A 23,677-nucleotide genomic window follows, 5' to 3' on the forward strand; every position below is an offset into this window, starting at 1 on the left:
TTTTATAAATAAAACTTTCTTTTTTATTATATTTTTAAAATATAAAAGATTTAATTTACTTCAGCTAAGTTTAATTTTAATATAAATATATATTAAAGACTATACTATAGTATATATAATTAATATTTAAACTTATTTTTAAATCTTATTTAAAAGTAAATATAAGATCTTTTTCTTATTAAAATAAATTAAGTTTATATTTAAACTTAAATCCTAATAGATAAAGTATAAAAGTAGTATTAAAAGTCTTAAGATGATAAATTAAATAAAGTATACTATAAGTATAAATAGCTTACTTTATTCTTATTATAATGTCTTTATATTTTCATATATAGATTATACTTAAGTTTAATACTAACTTTTAAAATAGAAATTTCTAATATTAATAGAATATAAGACTATTAAATATAGTATTTTAAGTTTTTATTTATAATTAAAGCTTAAAGTAAATTAAAAGCTAAAAGAATAAAAACTTAATTTAAAAAAATAATGCTTATAAAGCTTTTAAAGTACTATTATATAAGTATTACTAAATATTTAGTAACTATAATAAGATAACTTTTTAATTACTATAATAACTACTATTATATTTAGTTTAATATAAAAATTTAAAAGCTAAATAGACTTTATAATGTTTTTATTTCTATAGTCTTTATAAACTATACTATCTTATATTAATATATATAAAGTTTAATAAGTTATTTACTTATAAAAAGTAAAGCTTTTAGTATTAAATCTATTTTATTTTAAATTAAGTTTATTTTAAACTTTGTTTATTTATGTATTTAATACTATATTATAATATATATATTAAGAGTTTAAATTTATTAGTAGACATATTTTAAATAAGTATTTAAGACTTTAGAAATATAAAAGGTATTAAGAATAAAAATAAGACTTAAATTCTAATAAATATAGTGCTAAAATACTATTAAAAGTAGTAAAGTATTAACTTAAATAATATACCTATATAGTAAGTTGCAGATTATAGTAAGTTGCATACATCTACTTCCTTTCTACCTCTTTAACTTTTATACATTTTTCTCTTTATGTATAAACATACAATCTACCTTAATTAAAAGTTGCATTATCCTTACTATCTAAGCTCTTAAAAAAGACCTAAAAATGCTTATATAAAGAGCTACCTCTACCTTTAAGGTCTCTAAATTAACCCTTTGTAACTAATGTATAAGATGCATTATACAAGCTAAAATGCAACTAAAATTAATAAAGATAACTATAATAGAAGAGGAGGTAATTCTTAAATAAGTTATTAACTTAATTAATTAAGGGTTTCTTTTGCAATAAGAAGATATATAAGAAATAGCTAACTAACTCCTAAATGCATGCAATAGGATGCATATAAGACCCTAATAGGTAGAGAACTTTATATAATACATCCTTAAATTAAAAATGTAATTTTAATATTAAATTAACTATTAGAAGGCTTTAGCTAAAGATCTTATAATTATATAAAGTTAGTTTGCATTTATATAAAACATTATTATAAAGTATAAAATACTTAATAATAATATCTACAATTTTAATAAGACTAGGTTTCTAATAGGAATGCTATTATACATAAAGATTGTTATAACGTCTAACTATAAGAAAAAGCTTTATATAAAGCAGCCTAGCAATTAAGAATAAGTTTCTATTATTTAAAGTATATATATAAATAGCTAAGTAATACCTCTATATGTTATTATAAAAGGTAAATATTACTTCCTCTTTTAGTATACTAATAGCTAATTTCTAGCTACATAATGCATCTATTTAAGCAAAAATAGATAAATAATAAATAATATTAGCTTAAATTAGCTACAGCACTTTAATTAGTATATAAAAACTTATATAAAAGGATTTTATTACTTCTTAATCTTTAATAGTTACAATAGCTATAAATTAACTAACTTTAATAAATACTATAAGGAATAAAGCATTATTACTTTCTATATGCTTCTTTATTTATTATATAAGCTTTAGCCTCTTAATATTAAGTGCTTTAGCTTATTAAAGTACTTATATAGCAAAAAAAATTAAGAAGATAATATAAATATAGATTTTATATATTACTAAAGATAACTTTTTTTCTACCTTTAAAGCAGCATTCTTTACCTTAATAAGTAAAAACAATATATAAGCTAGTTTTAGATAGATAGGCTTTATACTTTTTAACTCTAAAGTAGTTCTTTTTTACTTAGATTTTAAGCTAAAGATGCTAATACTATTAAACTTATAGCTAAGCAGCTAAGGCTTTTAAGATGTAAAGATACTAACTATAGCACTAGAGGGTATATAAAGTGCTTCCTCTCTTAAAAAGAAGATCTAAGTATATTAAGCTAGCTTACTAATACTAATATATAAAGTAATTAACTTTTAAGCTAAAGGTATTAGTAAGTTAGCTTATAAGCTTACTATTATTAAGGCTAAAAACTATAAGCTTTATATAAAGATAAAGGTATTAAGTAAGCACTAAAAGGTAAAAAAGACCTAACTACATCTTAAAAGGTTACTTAATACTACTAAAGTAGAAGTACTATAAGTAGAAAAGGGTAGTATAAATGCTAGAGAAGAGAATAACCTTTAGAAGGAAGGTTATATAGAAGGTACTAAACTATATGCGCAACAATATAGCAATTGCAAAAAGTCTAAATATAATGTATAAACCTATAAAGTAGTTTAGAATAGTAATAAGGAAGAAGGTAATAAGTAGTTTTAATTAATTTTATATATTATAGTTTAATTAACTTATAAAAAGGTTAGAAGAGTAGAAAGAGTATGCAACTTACTATAATCTATAACTTACTATATAGATACATTAATAAGTATATTAAAAAGATAAGAAAAAAATATAAAAGTATATAAATAAAAAGATTATATATTAATATACCTATATAGTAAGTAAGCTAATATAGTAAGTAAGCTACTTTTCTTACCTCTCTACCTTTTATATAAGTTAATTAAAACTACTTATTATTTTCTTTCTTATTACTATTTTAAACTACTTTATAGGTTTATGCATTATATTTAGTCTTTCTATAGTTACTATATTATTATATATATAGTTTAGCTATTAAATAGACTTTATATATGCATGTAGGTACTAAAAATGTAGAGTAAACTAAAGATTAAATATCTATAACTATCCTTTCTAACTATAGGATTAAGGTTGTATAAGATAGATATACTATCTTATTTAGCCTTAAGTTATTTAGGCTAAGCTAAGTAATAATTCCCTTATATATAAGTAAGTGCTATACAATCTAGTCTATACACTTTATTCTTAAGTTGTAGGTATTATATAGTTATATAATTATATTATTCTAATACTTATAACTTTTATTTTATAACCTAACTATATAATCCCTTTAATGTAGCTAATTAGGTTATACTAATTATTCTATTAATAGCCTTATGTATAGATTTAGTAGATTAGGCTACTAATTGTTATATAATAGGTTTAAATAATAAGAATTATTAATAATGCTAGTAGTCTTTTTTTCTCTTTTTATATAGTTATTTTCTTCCTATCTAGTTAAGTAGATAGATTATATAGATTTATTATATTTACTTTCTAACTTTACTTTACCTACTTACTCTACCTAGTAAGGCAGCTTATTACTCTTTTCTTCCTCCTTTTTCTTCTTTCTATTTTTTTTCTTCTTCTTTTTTCTTCTTTACAACCTATACTAAAATCTCTTTATTATATAAAACAAAATTTAAATAAATATAATAAAAATAAATAAGATATATAAAGCTTTTAAACCTCTTTATTAATAAAGACTTTACTAAGTTAAAACTTTCTAATAAGGAAAAGACTTAAGAAACTAAAAACCTTAAGATCTTATACATTAAGTTAACTTCCTTCTTTTTATCTACTAACTTTTAGTTTATTTAGGTCTTTAAATATTATTAATTAAACTATTTTAAATAATTAACTACTTATATAAATTATTACTATATTTATTATTCCTACTAGCAGTTAGATAACCTTTATAAACACTATTACTATTTGCGCTAATGCTAGTAGTACCTACTAAATTATTCTTCCTACTTTAACTGCTTATAATTACACTTTTTTTATTACTTTCTTTATTAATATATAATATATTCTCTTTCTTTTTGCTTGCTAATTTATATAAGGCTAACTTTAATATAAGAAGAGGAGCATTAGGTAGCTTAAATGCCTTTGCGCAATATTAAGATTTATCTTCTAGCTAAAGAGAATGTTTTCTTCTTACTTACTAAGATTATTTACTATAAGGGCTATTTTTATGCAGTGCTTATCTAAAGTTGTAGATAGAATGTTAAGGTATACTTTTAGAAGTGCGCTTATAGTAGCACTCTTTGCTTTTATGCCTACACTTATATTACTATATACTAGAATAGAGTAAGAATAAGGTAGGTAGATAAGATAAAATATCTTAGATAAGGATAAGATAAGGTAGATAAAAGTAAGTTAAAAGTGTAGGTAGAAAGTCTATATATTGCATATATGCATAAGGTCTAAGTTCTAAGGTAAAATAAAAGAGGGAAAACCCTTTATTTATACTCTTACCTAAGGGATAAAATCCTAGATTATTAATACATATTATTATATATAAAAATACGCTTATAGTATAGTGTATTTATCTAGTATGTAGGGTTAAAGTCCTTAGTATGTAGAGCTTACCTAGAATGTTAATACTAGTCTTTATACAGACTAGTATGTCTGTAAATCCTTATGTATAAGATATACAGACAAATTATATACTATTCTATAGCTAAAATTACAAGGATTCTAAATATTAAAACCGTTTACTTATATCTCTTTTAGTTATAAAGATATATGCATTTAAGCCTATAGGTATTTTTATAGATAAGCTTCTTTATTCTTAGTCTATATATATATATTACTTATAGTTATAAAGATTTAAAATAATTAAAAGTAAATAGAAAAAGAAAGTTTATTTATTTGTATTTAATTTAAAGAATTAAATCTTAAATTATTATAAAAGTAAAAAGATATAGTAAGCTAAAAGCTTTATATCTTTATTCTTTTAATAAGACTTCTTTTTATTAAGTAGTAATATTAGTTATATTAATAAGAAGTAGTAAATAAAGTAAATATTACTTATATAATAAATTTAAAATTAAATATTAGTATTATATAATATTTAGTTATTTACTTTTAAATTTATAAATAAAAAGTTTCTTTATTTCTTAGAATATTTACTATAGAATTACTAGTATTTTATATAAGTATTAACTATAAAATAACTAAGAAGATATAGAGAATAAATTAGCTATTCTATAGATTAGCTAACAAATAGTAAAGCCTACTCTCTATTATTTTATAGAGAAATAGCAGCTACTAGTAGATAAAAAAGATATTAAATTTTATATTTATTTACTTATATGTAAAGTATAATAATTAGTAATACTAAAGTAGTTAGTATATAAAGTTATATATTTAAAAATAGAAAAGCTTTTATATTACTAATTTTTATATATATTTAACTTAGGTTTTCTATAATATAATAAGCTATATTATTTAACTTCTTTAAACTTCTCTCTATAGGTATTATAATTATTTTATACCTCTTAGCAATCTTATAGTCTTAATAGTTCTAGCCTTATTAGCTAGCTCTAGCCTATTAAAAAAAGTTAAGCTTTACTATACTAAACTACTTAAATACACTAGCGCAGTTGTTAATTCCCCTTACGTTATACCTACTAACGTCTCTAGTTATGCATCTAAGGTCAATGAAGCTTCTATGTTAGTGAGTCTCTGCATCTAATTACGTAGCAAAGGCCGGCTGCTTCTTGTAGATGTAGTCGCCTATGCCTCTGTTGAAGGCTCCTTCCATTGAAGTGTGACGAGCCTAAGGCGAGTACCTTCCAACAGAAGCCGATGCTCTTGCCGCGTCAGGACCTGCCCAAGCGTCCCCCTCCTACTTTCCCTCCTTGTAGAAATTACATCACCACCATCGCAACCAAGATCGCAACAGCGAACAGCGACAATGGAACCTGAAAAGGATGGAACGGAAAGCGTGAGCGGGCTTCTGCAAGATGCCGCCGAGGTGATTTCGGGGCTGCGCGGCGATGCCAGCGGCCCGGCTGTTTTCGAACAGAAACTGGCAGACCTGGAGGCCGTCATCGACGACCTCCGCAAGTCCTCGGTCAAGATTGACGAGCGCGAGAAGCAGGTCGCGAGACGGGAAGCCTATGCCACGGCGGCGGGCCAATCGGTCAAAAAAATGACCGAACACTTGATGCAGCCCTTTACCGCAGGGCAGAAGCGGACAGACGAGGCAATGACGTCCATGATGTCGCATGTCAAGACTCTCAGTCTGGAAGACACGCTGAAGGCTTCCCACGAGAGCCTTGCGCAGACCCTCCGCGCGAAAGCGTCGCGGAGACAGGTCCAGACCGTCGGCGACGCACTCGCACAGGAGATCTCTGATGCCAAGCAAGAAGTGCAGGTGTCGATCGACGACGCCATGTCCAACACCGGAAAGGAACTGGCAACAGTCGTCTCTCATGTCGATGACAAGTTAACGAACCTCCAGAATTGCGCAGACGCGTTCAAGTCAGATGCCGGTGGGCTCATCACCAAGAGTGATTTCCGCAATACGATGAACAGCGTATACGCCAATCTGTACAAAATGGTGCAGTCCAAGGGCCGACAAATCGAAGAGAAAGTGTTGGTCCAGCACTCGCAGTTGGCCACCTTGGACGACTCTGTGGAACAGGTGCGCAACTGTTTCCGTCATGTGGCCGAAAGGACGGACACGGATGACATCCAGGGGGGCATCGACAAACTGCTCTCCGCCATCGGTCCCGATGGCGACGTCACGGGAAGGCTGACCGGAGACGCGGAGCGCCTGGCTGCCATGCTGAACGCGCATGGCCTCGACATCTCGCAGACCGTGGAGCTCGCGGTGACGCTGCAGGACCGCTTGCGGGACCTGGACGTCGACATGGTGGCGTCGCGCCGCGAGATGAGACAGGCCGCGTCGGATGCGCACAAGGCACTCGTGGTAGAGGTCAGGAGCAATCTCAGCGTCCTCAAAGGTCTGGTCGGCCAGCTCGAGGGCGTCAAGGGACAGTTTGCCAGCGGCGTCAAGACCACCAAAGCCGGCATGGAAGTCGGAACCACGCGTGTCGTGGCTGCTGTCAAAGCCGAGACGTCGACTCTCAAAGCGTTCATCGACGGCAGATTCGGCGAGCTGCAGAACTTGGAGCATCTGCAGAGGGAGAACGCACGCCTCGAGGGCATCGTCGGCAGTCTGCAGCAGCAGGTGGCAGACCTGCGTCAGAGTGAGGCGGCCGCCTTGGAGAAGGAACGCCATGGTCGCCATGCAATGAGCGCAGTCGAGGCAGAAAACGTCAGATTGACGGCCGAGTCTTCGAAGAACCGAGAGAGAATGGACTTACAGGACAAGAGACAGGAGATCCTAGAGTCCCATACAAACAACTCGATCGAGTCGCTCGCGACCTGCACGAGCTCCCTCAACCGCCTCCAAAATGAAAAGGCTCAGCTGAGAGAGCAGCTGGCCTATCTGAATGAGCAACTGACCAAGCAGACAGCCGCCAGCGAGGAAAGCATCCAGCTCTCCGAAAGGCTCGTGCAGGAGAGCCAGGAGATCATACTCCTGGCGGAGAGCGAGAGGGACAATGCCGTAGAGAACGGCCGGGACGCCCGAGAGCAGGTTGTGTCCCTGACGCAGAAGCTCGACGACGTCGAGTCACAGCTGCATGACGTCAATAAGACGTTGAACGACCGGACCGATGCTCTCATGGCCAAGTCCAAGCTCCACATGATCGCCACCAATCGCGTCAAAGACCTGCAGTCGGAGGTGGCGGCGCTCCAGATCCAGCTCTCTTCGGCTGAGAAGCTCTACAACGAAGAGCGTGACAAGAATCTCGCTCTCGCCGAGGAGATGGGAGGTCTGCGCCTCGACCTTGCCACCAGGGAGGACGTGGTCGAACAGCTGGCCGGATGGGAGGCCCAGATTGGGCAAAGGGAGCCCAAGACGCCGTCCATCCTGACGAATATGCTCAGGACCCTCGAGGACATACGCGAAGCGCAGTGCGACACGTCTGCCACCGCCATCGCAGGCGTCGAGGCCAAACTGGACGACATGTACAAGGCGCTGGTCAATGACGCGACGGGCACCAGCACCAGGGTGGACGAGGTTTCCCGTGCCGTGAGCGATGCTCGCGCGGCGCAGGACGTCGTCGCGGGGGATGTCCGTGGCAGCCTGTCCGAGGTCTTGGACGTCGCGAACGAGATTCGCGCGGCCGTGCGGACGGATCGGAACGGGCCCGTCTTGTCTGCCATCCAAGGCACCGTCAACGACATCCGCAGGACGCAAACGGCATGCCATGCGACAGACAAGACACTGGTCCCGGAGACGACTCAACAGTGGCCCAATCTGTCCGAAGTCTCGGATACCTTGCACGATGTTGCCAAGCGGCTCGAAGCACAAAAGGCAGCGGAAGGGAGGCTTGCCGCCGTGGAGGAAGGCCTGGGCGGGCTCTCCATCTTGCTGCACACGGTCCACAAGGCCGTCGCTCCCGCTCCCGGGGAAAGCACACCGCGGAAGAGGATACGCCACGACTCCGACGATGGAGGAGTCGACATCGAGGCCCCCGAGTCCGAGTGGGTACAGTACGCACGCAAACACGAGCGCGAGTACGGGAGGCAGACGGTAGACCGGTTGATGTTGATGAAGGTCGTCGATGACGGCAGGCATGCAATGTTCAATGATGTCATGGACATCATGGTCGGCTACGTGACTAACGAGGAGCACTGGCCACGCATCGAGACGTTCTTTACTACTGCAGAGCCAGCAGTCTATTGCCTGATGCAGCTCTTGAAAGACGTTAGATGCGAGATGCCGGACGAGCTGCTTGACACTAGGAGACAATGTTCCCTACACAAAAGCAGACCTGGGGAGCAATGCTACCCAGTAAGATGTGGTTTCGAAAACGGGGAGTATTTCTTCGTTTTTGGAAAAAGGGGTGTTGGTAGAATAGAAGATAGCTTTACATAAAGTAATAAATCTCCTAGCTATCCTATTACATACCTAGATCTATAGGTATAGACCTTTTTGCAGACTGTCGTAGTCTAATTTAAGTCAAGAGGCTACTAAATCATGCATGTGTTAAATGTAAGAATGAAGCAGGAGATGGAGCAAAGTAAAGTGGTGGACGTGCCACACACAACGGAAAGGTGGGTTCCAGCGGTGAATGCGCAGCCTCGCTCGGACAATGTCGGAAGCATTGATTGAAGGATCTCGCTATCTAAAAGTGGAACTTTCCACGTTGAGGGACATACATAGCCTACCTACTGCTTGCCAGGAAGGTGCTGCACAGGGTGACCAGCAATTAGAAACATTAGGATCGAGAGGGGATGGCACATCGCACTGCAGAATGTCTCCTTTCAAGTCCCTTGTCACTGTCGGCATTTACTGTCACTCATCACTCGATCGTCATTGTTTACAATACCAATTACTCTCTTCCTACAATTATCTGTACAAGTGTTCATACATGGGGATGATCCTCGCCGCTGCACATGGTGCATGGCCAGCCGAACTCGACCAACGGACGACTAATAGCAGGTGTTGTCCTCTTCATTGAATTCGATCTCGTCCTCTTCGTAAAGAGCATTGACAAAACCTTCGTGCGCCGACACCGGCTTTCCCTCAACAACGCTGGCCGGGGTTTCGCCATGGGCTTGGGCCTCAGCATTAGCCTCTCCCATCTCGACATCCTCTGTGGTAACCACAGCATCGGGAATATCCCGGGACTCTTCCTCATGGGGATGAGATGTGTCACCATCCTCCACCTCCTGGGTCTCGCTTCGGACACTGGCCGTCTCATTTCGGTCATTAGTCTCCTCCGCGCGGCGTCCAGCATTGCCCCTTTTTCTGTGAATCGTGGGCGCGTGAACCTCTTGGTCGAGGGCGGCGTTCTTGAGAACCTCTGCATGAGGGCCTCGGGTGACGGGGTCACTGGGCAGACTGCCGTTGGTCTGCTTGGCGTAGTTGAACCGAAGCCAGTCGTGACCACCCTTTGAGCCACGCACCTTGGCGGAGACGAAGGCGGACGTCAGTGGCAGGGGAGCATCATGACTGGTCCACTTATCTTGCTCAATGGCCTGTCTGAGGCGCTCCGACCAAGAGATGTTGGTGCGGATGGGCGCTTTGTTGCCCCGGAGCTCAACGAGCAGCCACAGGATCTGGCTCTCTGTCAATTTGTGAAGGTCAGGGCAGTCGTCGAACGAGTGCGACCTCGAGTTGTGAACAGGACAGCCGTAGAGAAATCCCGAGTCGTCGGGGAACGCGCAGTCACTCAACCAGTGGCCAATATGGCCGCACTTGGCGCAGATGTTTTTCGGGTTGAAGCGGGCATCCCGGCCCTCAAAGACGGGACCGAACTTGATCTGCAGCGTCTCCTGATGATCCCGCGACATGTCAACGATGCCGACCCATGGAGGGGCCCTCCGTTGGTTGGTGAAGTCATGGTGGCGCCGCTGTGTGCCGGCCTTCACCATCTTGACGGCGTAATTGCCGATGCCACCAACCGTCGTGAGCACGCCGCCGATGGGGGGCCTTGACCTACGATCGTCCCGACGGGCCCCGCCGGCCCGTCCACGCCACGAGCCGCCATCACTGCGCCGGGAACGACTCCGACGGGACGCACTAGACCGCCCACTCTCAGACCCGGCATAGCTGGACTGACGATCAGAAGGGGACGGATTGAATCGTGCATCCTGGGACCCGACACGGGCAGGTGGACCATTCCATGAGGGCTGGACGGGCCGTACATCCTGAGGCCCGGCATGGCTCGTCTGACGATGATGCTCGCCAGAGCCCTGGAAGTGGTACGGGCGGGGATCCATGGGACCACTCGAGTGGAATCCCGTATTGGGTGTCGGGTTGTAAGGCGGGTTGTATTGTGCACCCTGGGGCCCGGCATAGCCCTGGAAGTGGTATGGGCGGGGGTCCATAGGACCACCCGTGTCGGATGTCGGGTTCTGCCTGAACTGATGCGTTGTTAGCGTTTGTTCCACATCGGATGCCAAAGAGGAGCATAGGTCTGTACTTACCGTCATAGCGACCGAATGGTCTATGTCCACTTGGGACCGACGGCCGATCATCATTACATTTTCCCTGTTCCGCGGTCTTTTTGCTGGCGGCTGCCTGGGGTTCTCGATGGCAAGGAGCCTGAGTTCCTCTAGGTCGTCCTTCCTACTGTCATTCTTGTGGTAAAAGTGAAAGACGTCGACTTGGTCGAAATCTTTACCGTACCGATCATGCTCCCTAATGGCATGGTCCACCATTTCACTAGTGGGCAAATGGCTGAACGTCATATTGACGTTGGAATCTCGTACTTCCATCTGAGAGTGACCTCCAACTATCCTATTCCAGACCGAGGCCAGGTCGGACGCGACGGCGCCGAGCTTCTTGGTCCCGTTGCTGTCGACACGGTCGATCAGCCGGTTGTCGATTTCCTCGACGTCTTCTTCATCTTCTCCTTGGCGGCGACGGTTTCCCGTCGTACCTCCACTGTCGTTTCGACTTTCGCTCATTTTGTCGAAATGTCGATGGTGGTGGTGGTGGTGTTGTTGTTTTTGTGACGAAATCGGTTTCCAGAAGGATTTTTTTTCGAGGTGTGGCCACAAAAGAATTCTGGACTGATCTTTTTTTCTCCCTAAATTTCAAACGGAAGGAGCTGCCTGCGCGGGAACAACCCAGTCACTCTTTCAGTAATTGTCGCTTACACGTAGGGCTTTCTAATGGATGCAAGGTGAAGCCGGCACCAGTACCAGCACGAAGTTTTTGCTATCATAACAAAGTACATGCAACTTCACCATTAGGTTTTGTAATGTTTAAATCAGAATAGTGTAAACCCTCCTTAAGTTAGATAGATCAGCGGCATTGTTTCTAGCTATCCAATGCTGACGGCTATACAGTAGAGACTCCTTTAGTGCTGCAGCAGGGATAACGAAAAATAGCAAAAACGAAATCCAGTTTGCTGGATTTGAACCTGGGAAGCTTGGCAACTATGTTAGCTGCAGCTATCACAAGCGGCCTTTCTTACCACACGACTAAGTTCGATATTTGTTGAATATGAGGACCGAATACTGAAGCTATAGGGTATTGGCATCCTACATCATGCAGCCTCTCAGCACTACTAAAGGAAGACCGGTCGCGTGTTTATTCAACAACACACTGGAACTCTCCATACTTCACTGCTAGCCACGTAAATTTATCTGCAATACATCTCTTACAGTGCTAGATTTCTGTCCGTCGTTTCAAAGCGACGTTGCTGCTCGTCATTGCTGCTTGTCATTGCCGCTCGTCTTTGCGTTGATGATATGTCAATTGGACCCACGCTTCGCACCTACCGACACGGATCTGTCCCATGTTCGCTGTCAATGATTGCGAACTTCAGGAGATTTATTGCCTACGATGCATCGATTTGCATGGTGGCTCCTCTTGCCAATTAAGTGGATCTATGCTCTGGAGTCCCGACCTGCGTGCAGCCATCTAAGGACCTGACGATGAAACGTGGTCTTGCGCGGATTAAGTAACCCGGCGGCTCGTCACTTCAGGCAAGAATGTTCCGTACACCACATCGAGATAAATTTCTCATGTATCAAACCCCCCGTCAGTCATGAGACTCCAAGTTAATCGCGGGCTGACGTTGGGACTCGGGCCCACTCCCCGCCATGCTGACATATCATTCGGCTCGGGCCGACCCAGGGATCTGCACCCTTGGCGACATGCCCAGCCTATCCAGTTTGACGACATGTGAATTTTAGCTGTGAAAGGATGCAGCGTACAGGCTGCAATCCAAGGGACGCTATAGCTGTTTTAAAATTGTGCAAGAAATGAGGTCCTTTTTGGGTCATGAAAGAAACGCTATGCATTATCGGCATCCGAACCTTTATGTGTGTAGGGATAACTTGAAGGCGCTAATCTGCAACAACCCTACGCAGCATCCACATGCGCCCGCGTATAAAGGGATAAATCGATAGTAATGCATGATTCCACTAGATCTTGCTAGATTTAGAAACATTAACGCTATTACACGCAGCCCTTTATATGCGACTCCATCCATGCTCTAGGGTATGCATAGAGAAGAAAAAAAAAGAGTCCTGCTGTGCCGGACTTGAACCAGGGCAGCTTGGGGGCTATTTTAGCGCCAGCTATTATGAGCAGTCTTCGAAACCGCTCGACCAAATTCGGGACAATTGTTGACGACTTGGGACACTTTGCTTGGCTATAAGGTAAATGCCAAAGGGGCGCTCTTGTATTCCCTACACATAGGAAGATCGCTGCAGACGCATGTCAACACTAAGGATCAGTCTAATGCCACCGTCACAACCTGGTCTGCGAGGCCGGTCTGGCCGAGGCTGTTGCGACTATCCTGTGTCACAGGAGAACCATTTCTAACTGGCTTCAGATCGCCCCGTGTCAATAATTAGAGTCCCGAACAAGCGGCCTCAACCATCACCCCGCTTTCAGCAGGCCTCGGTCTAAGTCTCGGCGAGTCACCAAGAAGCAGCAGTTGATTTCACATCTTGAAGTTACGTGTCACACCGAGTTGCATGGACAGCCAAGGCAGCCGTGGAATGGTCGGCCTACAAGAGGGAAGGCGGTTTTGTCAAAATTCGAACTGACGGTCCGCAGCTGGTGTCTAGACATCCAGTGCTGGTTGATGGAGACCAGCAACTCCCGCAGGCCCACCAGTCTCTGCTGGTTTCGTGTGAAATCGTTGTCTGCCCTGTTGTCTATCTGGCTGTTTACCCTGTTGCCTAGATTTAGTTAACAGGCTCCTTCCTTTTAGAAAGTACTGTCTGGAGAGCCTTTTTCTTTGCCTTTACTATTTTTTTCTTTGTCTCTTCCAAACTTACAAGATTTTCTTCCACCAAACACCATCACCACCACCACCACTACCACCACCATCATCATCAAATGCCTCCTCAATCCCCAAACAATCAAAACTCGCAGGAACGCGAAGAGATGGCTCAGAAACCCATCGAGGACCAGCAGCATATTGCTGTTGAGTCTGCGGACGCGTCCGTCCACCAGCCGCATCATATTGCTCCTGCTGAAGAGAGTCACGAGGACATCGAGCGCCCGGCTACTCCCGAGGCCCCAGAGACTGTCGATTCCGCCGCGGAGCCTACAGCCCAATACAAGGCACCCATCGTCGAGGACGATGTCGCCGGCGAAGCCGAGGCTCAAGGATGTACCCGTGCATCCCAAAGCGAGTCCGCTGCCGTAGAGGGCGATGCCCTCGTCACAGTCCAGGCTGATGTCCCCGTAACGGTTCAGGCTGATGCCCCCAATAGTGAAGCGCGCCGACGTTTCGAAAGGCAGGCAAGCGATAACAGGCGCCAACGGCGCGAACAGAATGGCGATGCCATGCCCGCGCAAGAAGTCCAGCGTCAACCTCTCGGTCGCAATGACCGCAACGACAACAGGCCGATTCCAGATGGCCAGCCTCTGCTTCCTGGTCGCATCGACCGCAACAGCAGGCAGGTTCAGGATGGACAGCAAAGACGTCCCGGTCGCAATGACCATAACAACAGGATCGCGCAAGGCGGTCAGAACCAGCGTCCCGACCGCAACGGACGCAGTGATGGCAGGCCGGCGCAGAACGACCAGCGCCAGCGTCCCGGTCGCAACGGCCGCAATGATGGCAGGCCGGAGCAAAATGGCAACACGCGCCAACAAGCTCCTCAAACCAGAGGCGGCAGCAGACCAGCTCCTGCTGATCAGCCACAGCACCGCCAGCCCCAGCGGCAGCAGGCTCCTCGGAACCGAGGAAACGGACAGGCGCATGGCCGTCGTGAGCCCCCGCGCGAGCTTCGTCAGCCGCGCAGATGGAACAATCGCCCCCGCCCGGTCCATCCTCCTCGACCGAACGTGATCAACATCGTTTTGAACCTCAACTTCATGCAGGTCAGCGGCAGTGGCTCGGTACCAACCATGTTCGGTACCACTCCTCAGCCTCCGCGCAATTGAAGTGAACCACGATGAGGGGCCCTGTCAGCTTACAACATGTCCATGACATGTTCCGAGCCTGACTTTGATTCCCGAGACAGAGAGAGGGAGGAAAGGATAGGATGAATTGAGTTATGTTTTATTTGCAACTTCTTGCAGTGCTCCTTGATGTGTGCTTCCTGTGAACAATGCCATGCCACACTGTCTTTTGATTTATTATCCAAACTATTGAAGCCTTGGCAGCCGTTTCATCGAAAGCTATTGCAGGTGACCTCTTGACCCTGAGAGATTGCGTTACTTAAACATAAACAGTTCAAGAGAGCCATGTTGTCAGATTGGACATGGACGGGCGTCTTCTTTGGGAAGAGGACCGTAGCAGCGGGGCATGTCCCGAGCCCAATGGGCACTGTGGTCTTCATTTTAGTTTATTTACCGAGCTTGGTTGGGTTGAGTCACATAAATTAGGATGGTTTGAACGCATCAAGTTGCGTGGCTGTGACTTTGCTTTTTCTTGGATTGGGACTGCGTCTATAATGTAATATAGCTAACCTGAGTCTTCAAGCCCTACACCTGCTTCTTAGTCGGCATCAGTGTAATAGCATACAATTTCCAGAGACAGAGCCCTTTCTCAACTTCACATGGTCGAGTTGTGCCGCAGGCAAGTGTCCTCCGTTGTCACCTCAGGTGCCAGTGAGCTCAACATGACAGGTCGGCACCAAAGACAGTAGCAAACAGCTGTTGGCATACCAACTGGATAATTGCACCTCCATTCGCTTAGATGGAGTGAGATTCCATCACGTGAGTTGGTTTCCTTGCGCCCACACAAGTCGCTTATCTTTTCTAAGAAGTCGAAAAATTTCAACACTCCTTCCAGCCAAACACACCACCACCACCACCACCACCACCGCGAATATGAACGCGACCAGAGAAAACGACCCCGATGAAACCGACACGGTCAGCGGCGCAGACAATCGTCGCCACCGACAAGAAGATGAGGAGGAGGCCGAGGAGATCAACCCCCAGTCGCGCGGCGTTGCCGTCGACGAGCCGTCCCTTATGCTCTCAATCGCGTACGCCTTTTTGGCGGCCAGACGCCGGATTGTCGAAAACGGAAATGTAACAAGCCTTTACTACCCCAAAATGACATTCCACACGACGCGGATGGAAGATATCGTGGAACAGGCCATCATAGACGAAGACACATTCGGCCATAATTATGAGTTCGTCGACACTTTCCGGTACTACCGCAAGAAAGATGAAGGAGACAGACTGGCAAATCTAGATGATCTCAAAGAGATAGAAGCCATCTCTCGATCCATGACAGCAGCGGTACAAACCCCTTTAACCTCCTTCTCCCTGGCTCCAAAACTCTAACAATCCATCAGGCCAGAAACAACTCGGCGTCTGATACGGGTCGAATGGATCATCGCCAATCCAGCGTTGCTCGGTCCCAAGTTTCCGAATCGCTCTCTTGGAACAGTCGTCAATCCAGGGACACCCAGTCTCAAAGGAACAGCCATGTTGGGGAGCGGGGCAGACGTTCTAGTCGTCATGACCGTTGGAGAAGTCAGGAACGTCAAGGCAGCCGGAACAGTCAAGACAGCTGGGACAGACGAGACTACCGGGATCGTCGAGACTGCCGGGACAGACGAGGCAGTCGGGACAGACGAGACAACTGGGATGGTCGATACTACCGGGATGGTCGACACTACCGGGGCCATCGAGACTACCGTGACAGACGAGGCAGTCGGGACGGACGAGACAACTGGGACGGTCGACACTACCGGGACCATCGAGACTATCGAGACAGGCGAGGAAGTCGGAACCGACGAGACAACTGGGACGGTCGAGAGAGCCAGGACCGTCGAGATACATCACGACAGTCTGGGCATAACTCGTCGCCCGACACAGGTCGACTGCATCGTCGCCAATCCAGCGTCACTCGGTCCCTGAGTCCTCGAAGTGAACACTTTCTCTTCACATAGGCGTCACAGAAGACAAAAAGAACGATACGGATTGGGGACATTCAGCCAGTGGTTGGGGGCAGAGTACGGATGCCCACATACGATATATGTGTGAATGACTGGGCGATTGAGAAGCTTCGGCTGCCTACGCACGATGTGTGTAGATGACCATATGGGAAGAGGACTGTGGCGATAAGTGTAACGATAGTGGTGTAATGATATTTGTTTAGTTGACGAATGCGAAACGAGTGACGCTGACTGACATGTGCTATTGTTGACGATATGTTACGGTATTCTTGATGTGTGATTTCTGTGAAAAGTGATATACACATGCCCTGAAACCGCACGAGTAAAGTCGGTGGATTTCAAATTGATATACCTTGACCCCGCTGATGAAGTTTAAGTTGTTGTCTTCGAGACATGCCGCGCAATGTGGGTCTCGGCCCGTGCCGCTGTCAGATTGGCAAGTGAGACAACATGAAAAAAAAAGGTGAAATCCAGTTTGCTGGATTTGAACCTGGGAAGCTTGGCAACTATGTTAGCTGCAGCTATCACAAGCGGCCTCTTACACCACTAGACCAAGTTCGATAATTGTTGAAGGAAGCAGATGGTAACTTGACTTATAAGGTAGGCAGGCACGATGTCAGGGACTCGAGTGGGTCCCCAGCTCCACGCTGTCAGATGTGCATGCTTGGAACAGGCAGGCACGCTGCATGGCCCAAGTGGGTCCACCCTTCCACTTTCGAGGATGGCTAACACAACCTCTTGTGTCCTTCTTCCTAACTTACTCCCTCACGCACCATTGAAAAATCTCGACGATTGCAAATTTTCTTCGCCAACGAAGAAAACAACGTAAGTTATCCTCACTATACCCCAAGTTGATCCTGTACTTACTCTGCAGACAATCGCCATGGAAGAAAATGATACCAACGCGCCTCGGCGTGCAAAGCGAGCACGCTCTCAGTCGAGCGAGAAAGACGCCAAGCGGGCGCGAAATGCATCGTCCGTTCCAAGGGAGAGACCAGCCTTTGGACGTCTGCAAGTCGTGGCTGACGACGACGAAGACTCCGTCAGCTTCGTAAAAATCACCAACCCGCGCCCGCGCAAGAAGGCCGTCGTGGACCACATCACAGATGACATTTTTGCGTTTCACGGCCCTCGCGAGCAGTCTCAAGCGATGCTTGAGATGATTCTAGGGATGACCACAGGCTCTGATGGTTTTGTCTCCGGTATGATCTGTATCGTCCCGAATCCAAGCAATGCTCTAGACTCCGCCAAGCCAGTCGTCTCGTCCGAGCCAGTCGTCTCGTCCGAGCCAGTCGTCTCGTCCGAGCCAGTCGTCTCGTCCGAGCCAGTCGTTTCTTCCGAGCCAGTCGTCCCATCGGAGCCAATCGCCTCATCGGAGCCAGTCGCTCCATTGGAGCAGTTTATAAAATCAGAACCCGTCACAGCGTCTGTCCCGGACCCTCTCGTCTCAACAGATAACGATCGGTTCAGACGATCGCTATCTTTTCGGCTGAAAAGCCCGGTCCAGCCATCCCAACCCTCTCGTGCGGCATCAACAATGCACCATGACGATTGGGAGCCACTTCGCAGGCCAGCGACCATGTCTCGCCCCTATCAGTTTGGGTCGATGATGCCTCGTGAATTCGAGCCCATTCTTAGACTGGAGACCATGCCGTCGTCGATGCCACGCGAAGAAGTGGGACCAAAGTTCAGGTCAGATGTCATTCCTCGGATGGCGTCCATGATGCCACGTGAGGCGTTGGAGCCAATTCCCCGTCCCGATGCCATTACCCGGACCGATCGAGGGACACTGCTCCGTCCAGGTCCTTCAGAGAGAGCGTTGACTGATAGGATGAGTTCCGCACCGTCTCGCGCTACTCGGTGGACTCCGACCAGGCTTGACTTCTTTCAGGGGAAGCCGGCACCCGAGCCTAAAGATGCTTCCTCTCAGGTAGCACCGACCAAGAGGAAAAAGCAGGCGCCAAACCCTCACACGCACACTCCCTTCGAAGGCCGTGAGTTTCTCTGGAGGGACCGAGAAAACGCCAGTGTCATTTGCGGCAACTGCTCCGGTAGGGGTCACCAGCTCATGGACTGCGTGTGGCCAGATCTGGCAGGCGACATCGCCGGCTGCGTTTTCTGCAACACAAAGACCCACGCCTTGGACCACTGCCCTCGGGATCATGAGATGACCGATTATCAATGGTGCTTCGCCTTGGTGTTCCGCCGGGCCAACAAGCCGCCCATCAGAACGTTCCGCTCCTGGAGGAAGTACGCATTGATGGCCTACCACAACAACTGGAATCATCTGCTACAGTATGGGTTCCCTTGGACAGTGAGGTTCGGGATCGACATGACGAAGCCGAAGAACTCAAGTCGCCGCCCCTGGGCCGGGTATGACTACGCCTGTGATTCGGTGGAGCAGCGCAAGCTTATACGCGACCCTGCTACCAGGGACATTGGCTGTGTTGTTGAAAACTGCGACCTAGATAATGAGCGATGGCCCAGACGGTAATCACATAGAATACGTCAGTCGCCATTTGAAACCATGTCTCTAGCGAAGTCTCATGAGGGGGCATCCTTGAAAGATTACAAGGAACGAGACTTTAATGTGTGTGTCAGGGCAGGATGGCCGTGCCGTTAACGATCTCAGGATGATGGGGCTAAGGAAAGGGGGACACATGCGTGGATGGGGGTCACCTGCGGGGCACTTGGGGAGGGGGGGGGGGGCACTGGCGCCCCAACAAAAGGGGCCGGAGGATCATTTGGCCGCGTGAGGAGAAGTTCAGCAGAAAAGCGAGCACCTCTGCCCACCTGCTTAGAGGGGGCAGGTCGAAGTAATACAACCAACTGACCCCTACCCGCCCGTCGGCGACTCTACCACTCTGTGCAAACCCAGCCTGTGACAGTGTGCCAGAGAAATAGAAAGGTGTTGTGTTCGATCTGTTTACCGTGACATGGTGGTTTGTGTGACACATTTGTTTTCCTGATCTACCTACCCCATTCGTAGCTGTCAGATTCACGAAACCCTTTCCTCGCCCTCAGCTATCTTATTAGCAATGCTCTTACGGCCCTGGCAAACTTTGCTCTGCCCTTTTCGTCGGCCTTCCGGGCTTCTACGTGCTCTTCCTCAGGCTCGATGCCGCGGTTGTTGCCGTTTAAGCAGCTGCAGAAAATACAATGGATCGATTGTGCGTATATTCGGATGTGTGGTACAAAGTATGCAACTGGGAAGGAATGCCTCCCTGTGGTAGCCTTGTCCCGACTACCTCAGACTAGGCATAAAAGGAGAAATACTACTTTTAAAATCGCTCGACTCAATTCAGGGGATTTTTGAGGAGTACCCTGAGTTTCTTGCCTATAGGTACCTACCTACACTGTAGCTGCCATCTTTCTTGAATACGTACCTTTTGCTGCCTTACCTTTTTCTGCCTACCTAGGTACCTATACAGGCACGCAGACAAATAGGTACGTACATTCATGCATGGAAGCAACCATTCTCTCACCTGCCCCGGAAATATTCCTTTCGCTTGGCTTAGAAGGTCCAGCCCTACCAGAACATTCACATCAACAATCAAACTCTACACACCAAAGCCGATGAGAATGACAACACCAACAATTGACTGCGCCGACTCGCAACACGCGAAAGAGGCGCTGTCGACGTGGTATGATAGGGGTTCCGACGCATCATTCGCCCACGTCCAAGGGCCCCTCAGATTCGGACCCCGCGAGAGGGCTGACGTGGTAAAGGTCTTGCGAGATAAGGCGGCGGCCTCTAACGATGAACCGGAAATCTTGTACGTGGTAGCATCGCCACGCCATGTCAATATCGTAAACGAGCAACTGCAGCCAGGCCATGCCTCTGCAACGGAGACGAATCGAAAGGTCACCGTCGACATCATACAGTCGAATTGGCAGAGTACAATCCGAGAAGACGACGGGAGGCCGGCGATCCTGGTCTTCGATGTCCAGGAGGAATGGGATGCCCACTTTTGCATCGCCATGGTGGAGCTGTCCTACTTCGTCAAATCTTGGTGTCAAGACTGGCAGGCAAAGCTGCGGATTGTCTGGCTCTCGTCGGCACCGTGGGATCCTCTGATCAGCCGGATCATGTCGATATCGCATGGGGAAGGTGACGGAGTATCGATGATGAGAATGCGCCTGTCGGGAGCACGCGAAAGTTTCGACAATCTCCGTTGGACCGTGTACAAGGAGTCGTGCGCAGACGAGAGTCAGTTGCAGCTGATCGCGAGCAATATTCTCGCAGACCACCTGGCACTACCGCCAGGGGACAGACGCAGCGCTGTCGTAACGGTTGTCATCCCCAAAGAGGAGTTGACATCGGCTATCACGGCCATCGCCGCGGATGCGGAGGAAATGTCCGGGATCGTGATCAAACAAGTCCCAAGCACATATGATATCAATTCGATGAGATGGGAGGCCGAATTTCCACCCTTGCGCCATCTGGTGCTCGGTGGCGAGATGAATGTAGACGCCTGGCACCCCAGCTACAACCAAGTCATCGCAGTCGACAGAGTCCTGTCGACGGCCGCCATTAGGCTTCTCGCGGCCATGGCATATGCTGACGGCGTAGATCCCACCAAGGTGACACTGCACACGTCAGTCCCGCCCGGACGCCTTCATCTCGCGGAGCAGCCCCGCAGATTTGAAGAGACACAATTGGCCTCTGTCATCGCGGCGTCGTTCGCGAAGCTCCCACGTGCCGACATCGATGTGCTGAAGAGCGTCCTCTGCACAGACGTCCAGCGCTGGGAGACAGCCTTCCACTGGCTCCGACTGGCTCGGTTCATCGAACCGTCCGATTCTCACCCGGGGGGTTTCGCGATGGCCTCAACCGGAAGGGCATCTAGGACAGCCACGTGGCTGTTCGTGGTCGACTACGACTTTTCTCTCGCGCACTTCCTCGCTGCCAACGACGACAGGACGCCACTGGAGTCGTTCGACGCCATTCTCGACATCGGATCGATTTTGCTCTCAATCAAGAGAGTCAACGAGGGGCTGGTTAAATACGATAGCCGCCGACACAGTGAGCAAATGGACAGGGGTATCAGGCCGGCGACGATCGCCGACGTCATGGATCGCGAATGCTCCGATATTCCACCAGGAATCTCCGCCACGGGGTCCATGTGGATGATGCTGGGCCTCTACCGCCGCGTGCTGCGAAAGCTCAAGCAGGGCACCCTGATGCCCGGCAATCGTTTCTGGAACCCCGAAAATGAGCTTTTCACAGTCAATATCGGTGTGCTTATGCACGCGCAGAGAATTGGATCGGGTTTCCGACAAATGTACGAGAGGTTGGGGATCACGCCTCGTACCGATGGAACGAGGCCCTCTAGACTCACCCAAGATGACGTCGACTTCGTTCGGACCGCTATGGTCGAGGGCTGGGCCCACCGGCACGTCCTTGCCGATTACAGAAACACCCTTCCCGATGGGAGACCGTTCATGTTCTCTCCATGGACGGGGGGGGTGTACAGGCACAACCTGTCCAAAGGCACAGGCTTCTTTCCAGGCGAATCTTTCTCGACTGATTCGGACGGTAAGGCCTTCATCATTGGGACGTCTTCAGTCATCAATCAAGGGGACGTTCTGTTGAAGCATCCTACATGGATCCCTAGCTGGATTGTAAATGAGTGGATGGTGGGTCGGGATCTACAGTTGGACGACCTATGGCCTCCTTAGCACTATGTGTAACAGTAGATAGTGTTTTATTCGGAATAGAGTCATGGCTAGGAATCTCATGGTTCATTCGCTGGGTCAAAATGTGTTCCTTTCCAAAGTCACTGATTTTAGTCGTGTGGTTTCTAGGACTGTATCAATGGTCAAGTGTGTTAGAGTGATAGGCTAACACGTTGCGATTCGTAGGTAGGTGGTGGTGATCTTTTTTTTATCATCCAACACTAAACACATTATTCTACAGGGGCGACGACTGACTTCACAAGAGCGCGACTTTTTAATGGGCCCGCTGCTGTCGATCACCTTGTGAACTGAATCTTATTTCTTTTCCTCTATCGTTTATCTGACGGCGGCACGGGCCGAGACCCACCACAAAGTGTAATGCATCTAGCTTTCATCATCATCCCTGCACCTTTTGACCCCAGCTGCTTCAACAACCTAACAAACTATAGATGGTTAGGTATTCAACACAAAACGTTTACATTTCGAAGGCATAATAGCGGCAGGAATTGAGATAGAGAGGCGATGATACGTTGACGGTGAAAGCGACGGCGACAGCATTAGATACGGCGGTATGTAACTGTAACAGAGCAGAGCAGGTAACAAGGACAGATATCAGTAACGAGGGGCGGAGTCAAGTAAAACAGAATAGTTACATTGACATCTAAACGTTGTTAATAGCAACTTGACCTTGACAATGACAGCAGTGATGACGCGCCTGGCTATACAAGCTAAGCTAAGTGTTAGAGTAACAAGAACCACTCTACGATTTGCCATGGCTGGGGATCAGAGCCCTTATGAGCCAGACCAAAGAACGCTTCCTTCTGCAATTGCCCCGAATTCGGTCGAATAATCACTGTCGCCTAATTGGCGACAAAGCGCCCCTGGTTCGAATCTGGCAAAGTCGGGGTCCTTTTTCTTTCTTAGAAAGCCGCGGTCTTTAATACAATCGGCCCGCCGAGTCGGCTTTTTGTGGACCCCATACACCTTGTGTTTCTT

At 46.0% G+C, this 23,677-nt stretch overlaps 6 protein-coding genes across 6 annotated transcripts; 4 read left to right on the forward strand and 2 right to left on the reverse strand.

Annotated features, from left to right (window-relative positions):
• Nucleotides 1-5,693: 5,693 nt before the first annotated feature.
• On the reverse strand, nt 5,694-6,527 carry CDEST_01256 (uncharacterized protein; the record flags this gene model as incomplete). The annotated part of the gene is made up of 1 exon (XM_062917415.1): nt 5,694-6,527. One exon carries the CDS (start codon nt 6,525-6,527, stop codon nt 5,964-5,966), a length of 564 nt encoding a protein of 187 aa, XP_062773466.1. The 3' UTR covers nt 5,694-5,963.
• Nucleotides 6,528-9,601: 3,074 nt separating this feature from the next.
• CDEST_01257 (Putative Zinc finger, CCHC-type) lies at nt 9,602-11,584 on the reverse strand (the record flags this gene model as incomplete). Its single annotated transcript, XM_062917416.1, has 2 exons — nt 9,602-11,029; nt 11,102-11,584. 2 exons carry the CDS (start codon nt 11,582-11,584, stop codon nt 9,602-9,604), a joined length of 1,911 nt encoding a protein of 636 aa, XP_062773467.1.
• A 4,332-nt stretch (nt 11,585-15,916) lies between these two features.
• On the forward strand, nt 15,917-16,484 carry CDEST_01258 (uncharacterized protein). The gene has a single exon (XM_062917417.1). It carries the CDS (start codon nt 15,924-15,926, stop codon nt 16,383-16,385), a length of 462 nt encoding a protein of 153 aa, XP_062773468.1. The 5' UTR covers nt 15,917-15,923; the 3' UTR covers nt 16,386-16,484.
• A 45-nt stretch (nt 16,485-16,529) lies between these two features.
• Nucleotides 16,530-16,964, forward strand: CDEST_01259 (uncharacterized protein; the record flags this gene model as incomplete). The annotated part of the gene is made up of 1 exon (XM_062917418.1): nt 16,530-16,964. The coding sequence occupies one exon, from the start codon at nt 16,530-16,532 to the stop codon at nt 16,962-16,964; it is 435 nt and encodes a 144-aa protein (XP_062773469.1).
• Nucleotides 16,965-17,885: 921 nt separating this feature from the next.
• CDEST_01260 (Putative Zinc finger, CCHC-type superfamily) lies at nt 17,886-19,496 on the forward strand (the record flags this gene model as incomplete). Its single annotated transcript, XM_062917419.1, has 1 exon — nt 17,886-19,496. The coding sequence occupies one exon, from the start codon at nt 17,886-17,888 to the stop codon at nt 19,494-19,496; it is 1,611 nt and encodes a 536-aa protein (XP_062773470.1).
• A 1,082-nt stretch (nt 19,497-20,578) lies between these two features.
• CDEST_01261 (uncharacterized protein) lies at nt 20,579-22,684 on the forward strand (the record flags this gene model as incomplete). The annotated part of the gene is made up of 1 exon (XM_062917420.1): nt 20,579-22,684. The coding sequence occupies one exon, from the start codon at nt 20,579-20,581 to the stop codon at nt 22,682-22,684; it is 2,106 nt and encodes a 701-aa protein (XP_062773471.1).
• Between the last annotated feature and the right edge of the window lie 993 nt (nt 22,685-23,677).

Source organism: Colletotrichum destructivum, chromosome 1 (assembly GCF_034447905.1).
Source record: "Colletotrichum destructivum chromosome 1, complete sequence".
Lineage (NCBI taxonomy): Eukaryota > Fungi > Ascomycota > Sordariomycetes > Glomerellales > Glomerellaceae > Colletotrichum > Colletotrichum destructivum.

Bases quoted from the DNA above. Each gene is read 5' to 3' on its own strand.
- CDEST_01258 (XM_062917417.1), top strand. From the start codon at position 15,924: ATGAACGCGACCAGAGAAAACGACCCCGATGAAACCGACACGGTCAGC.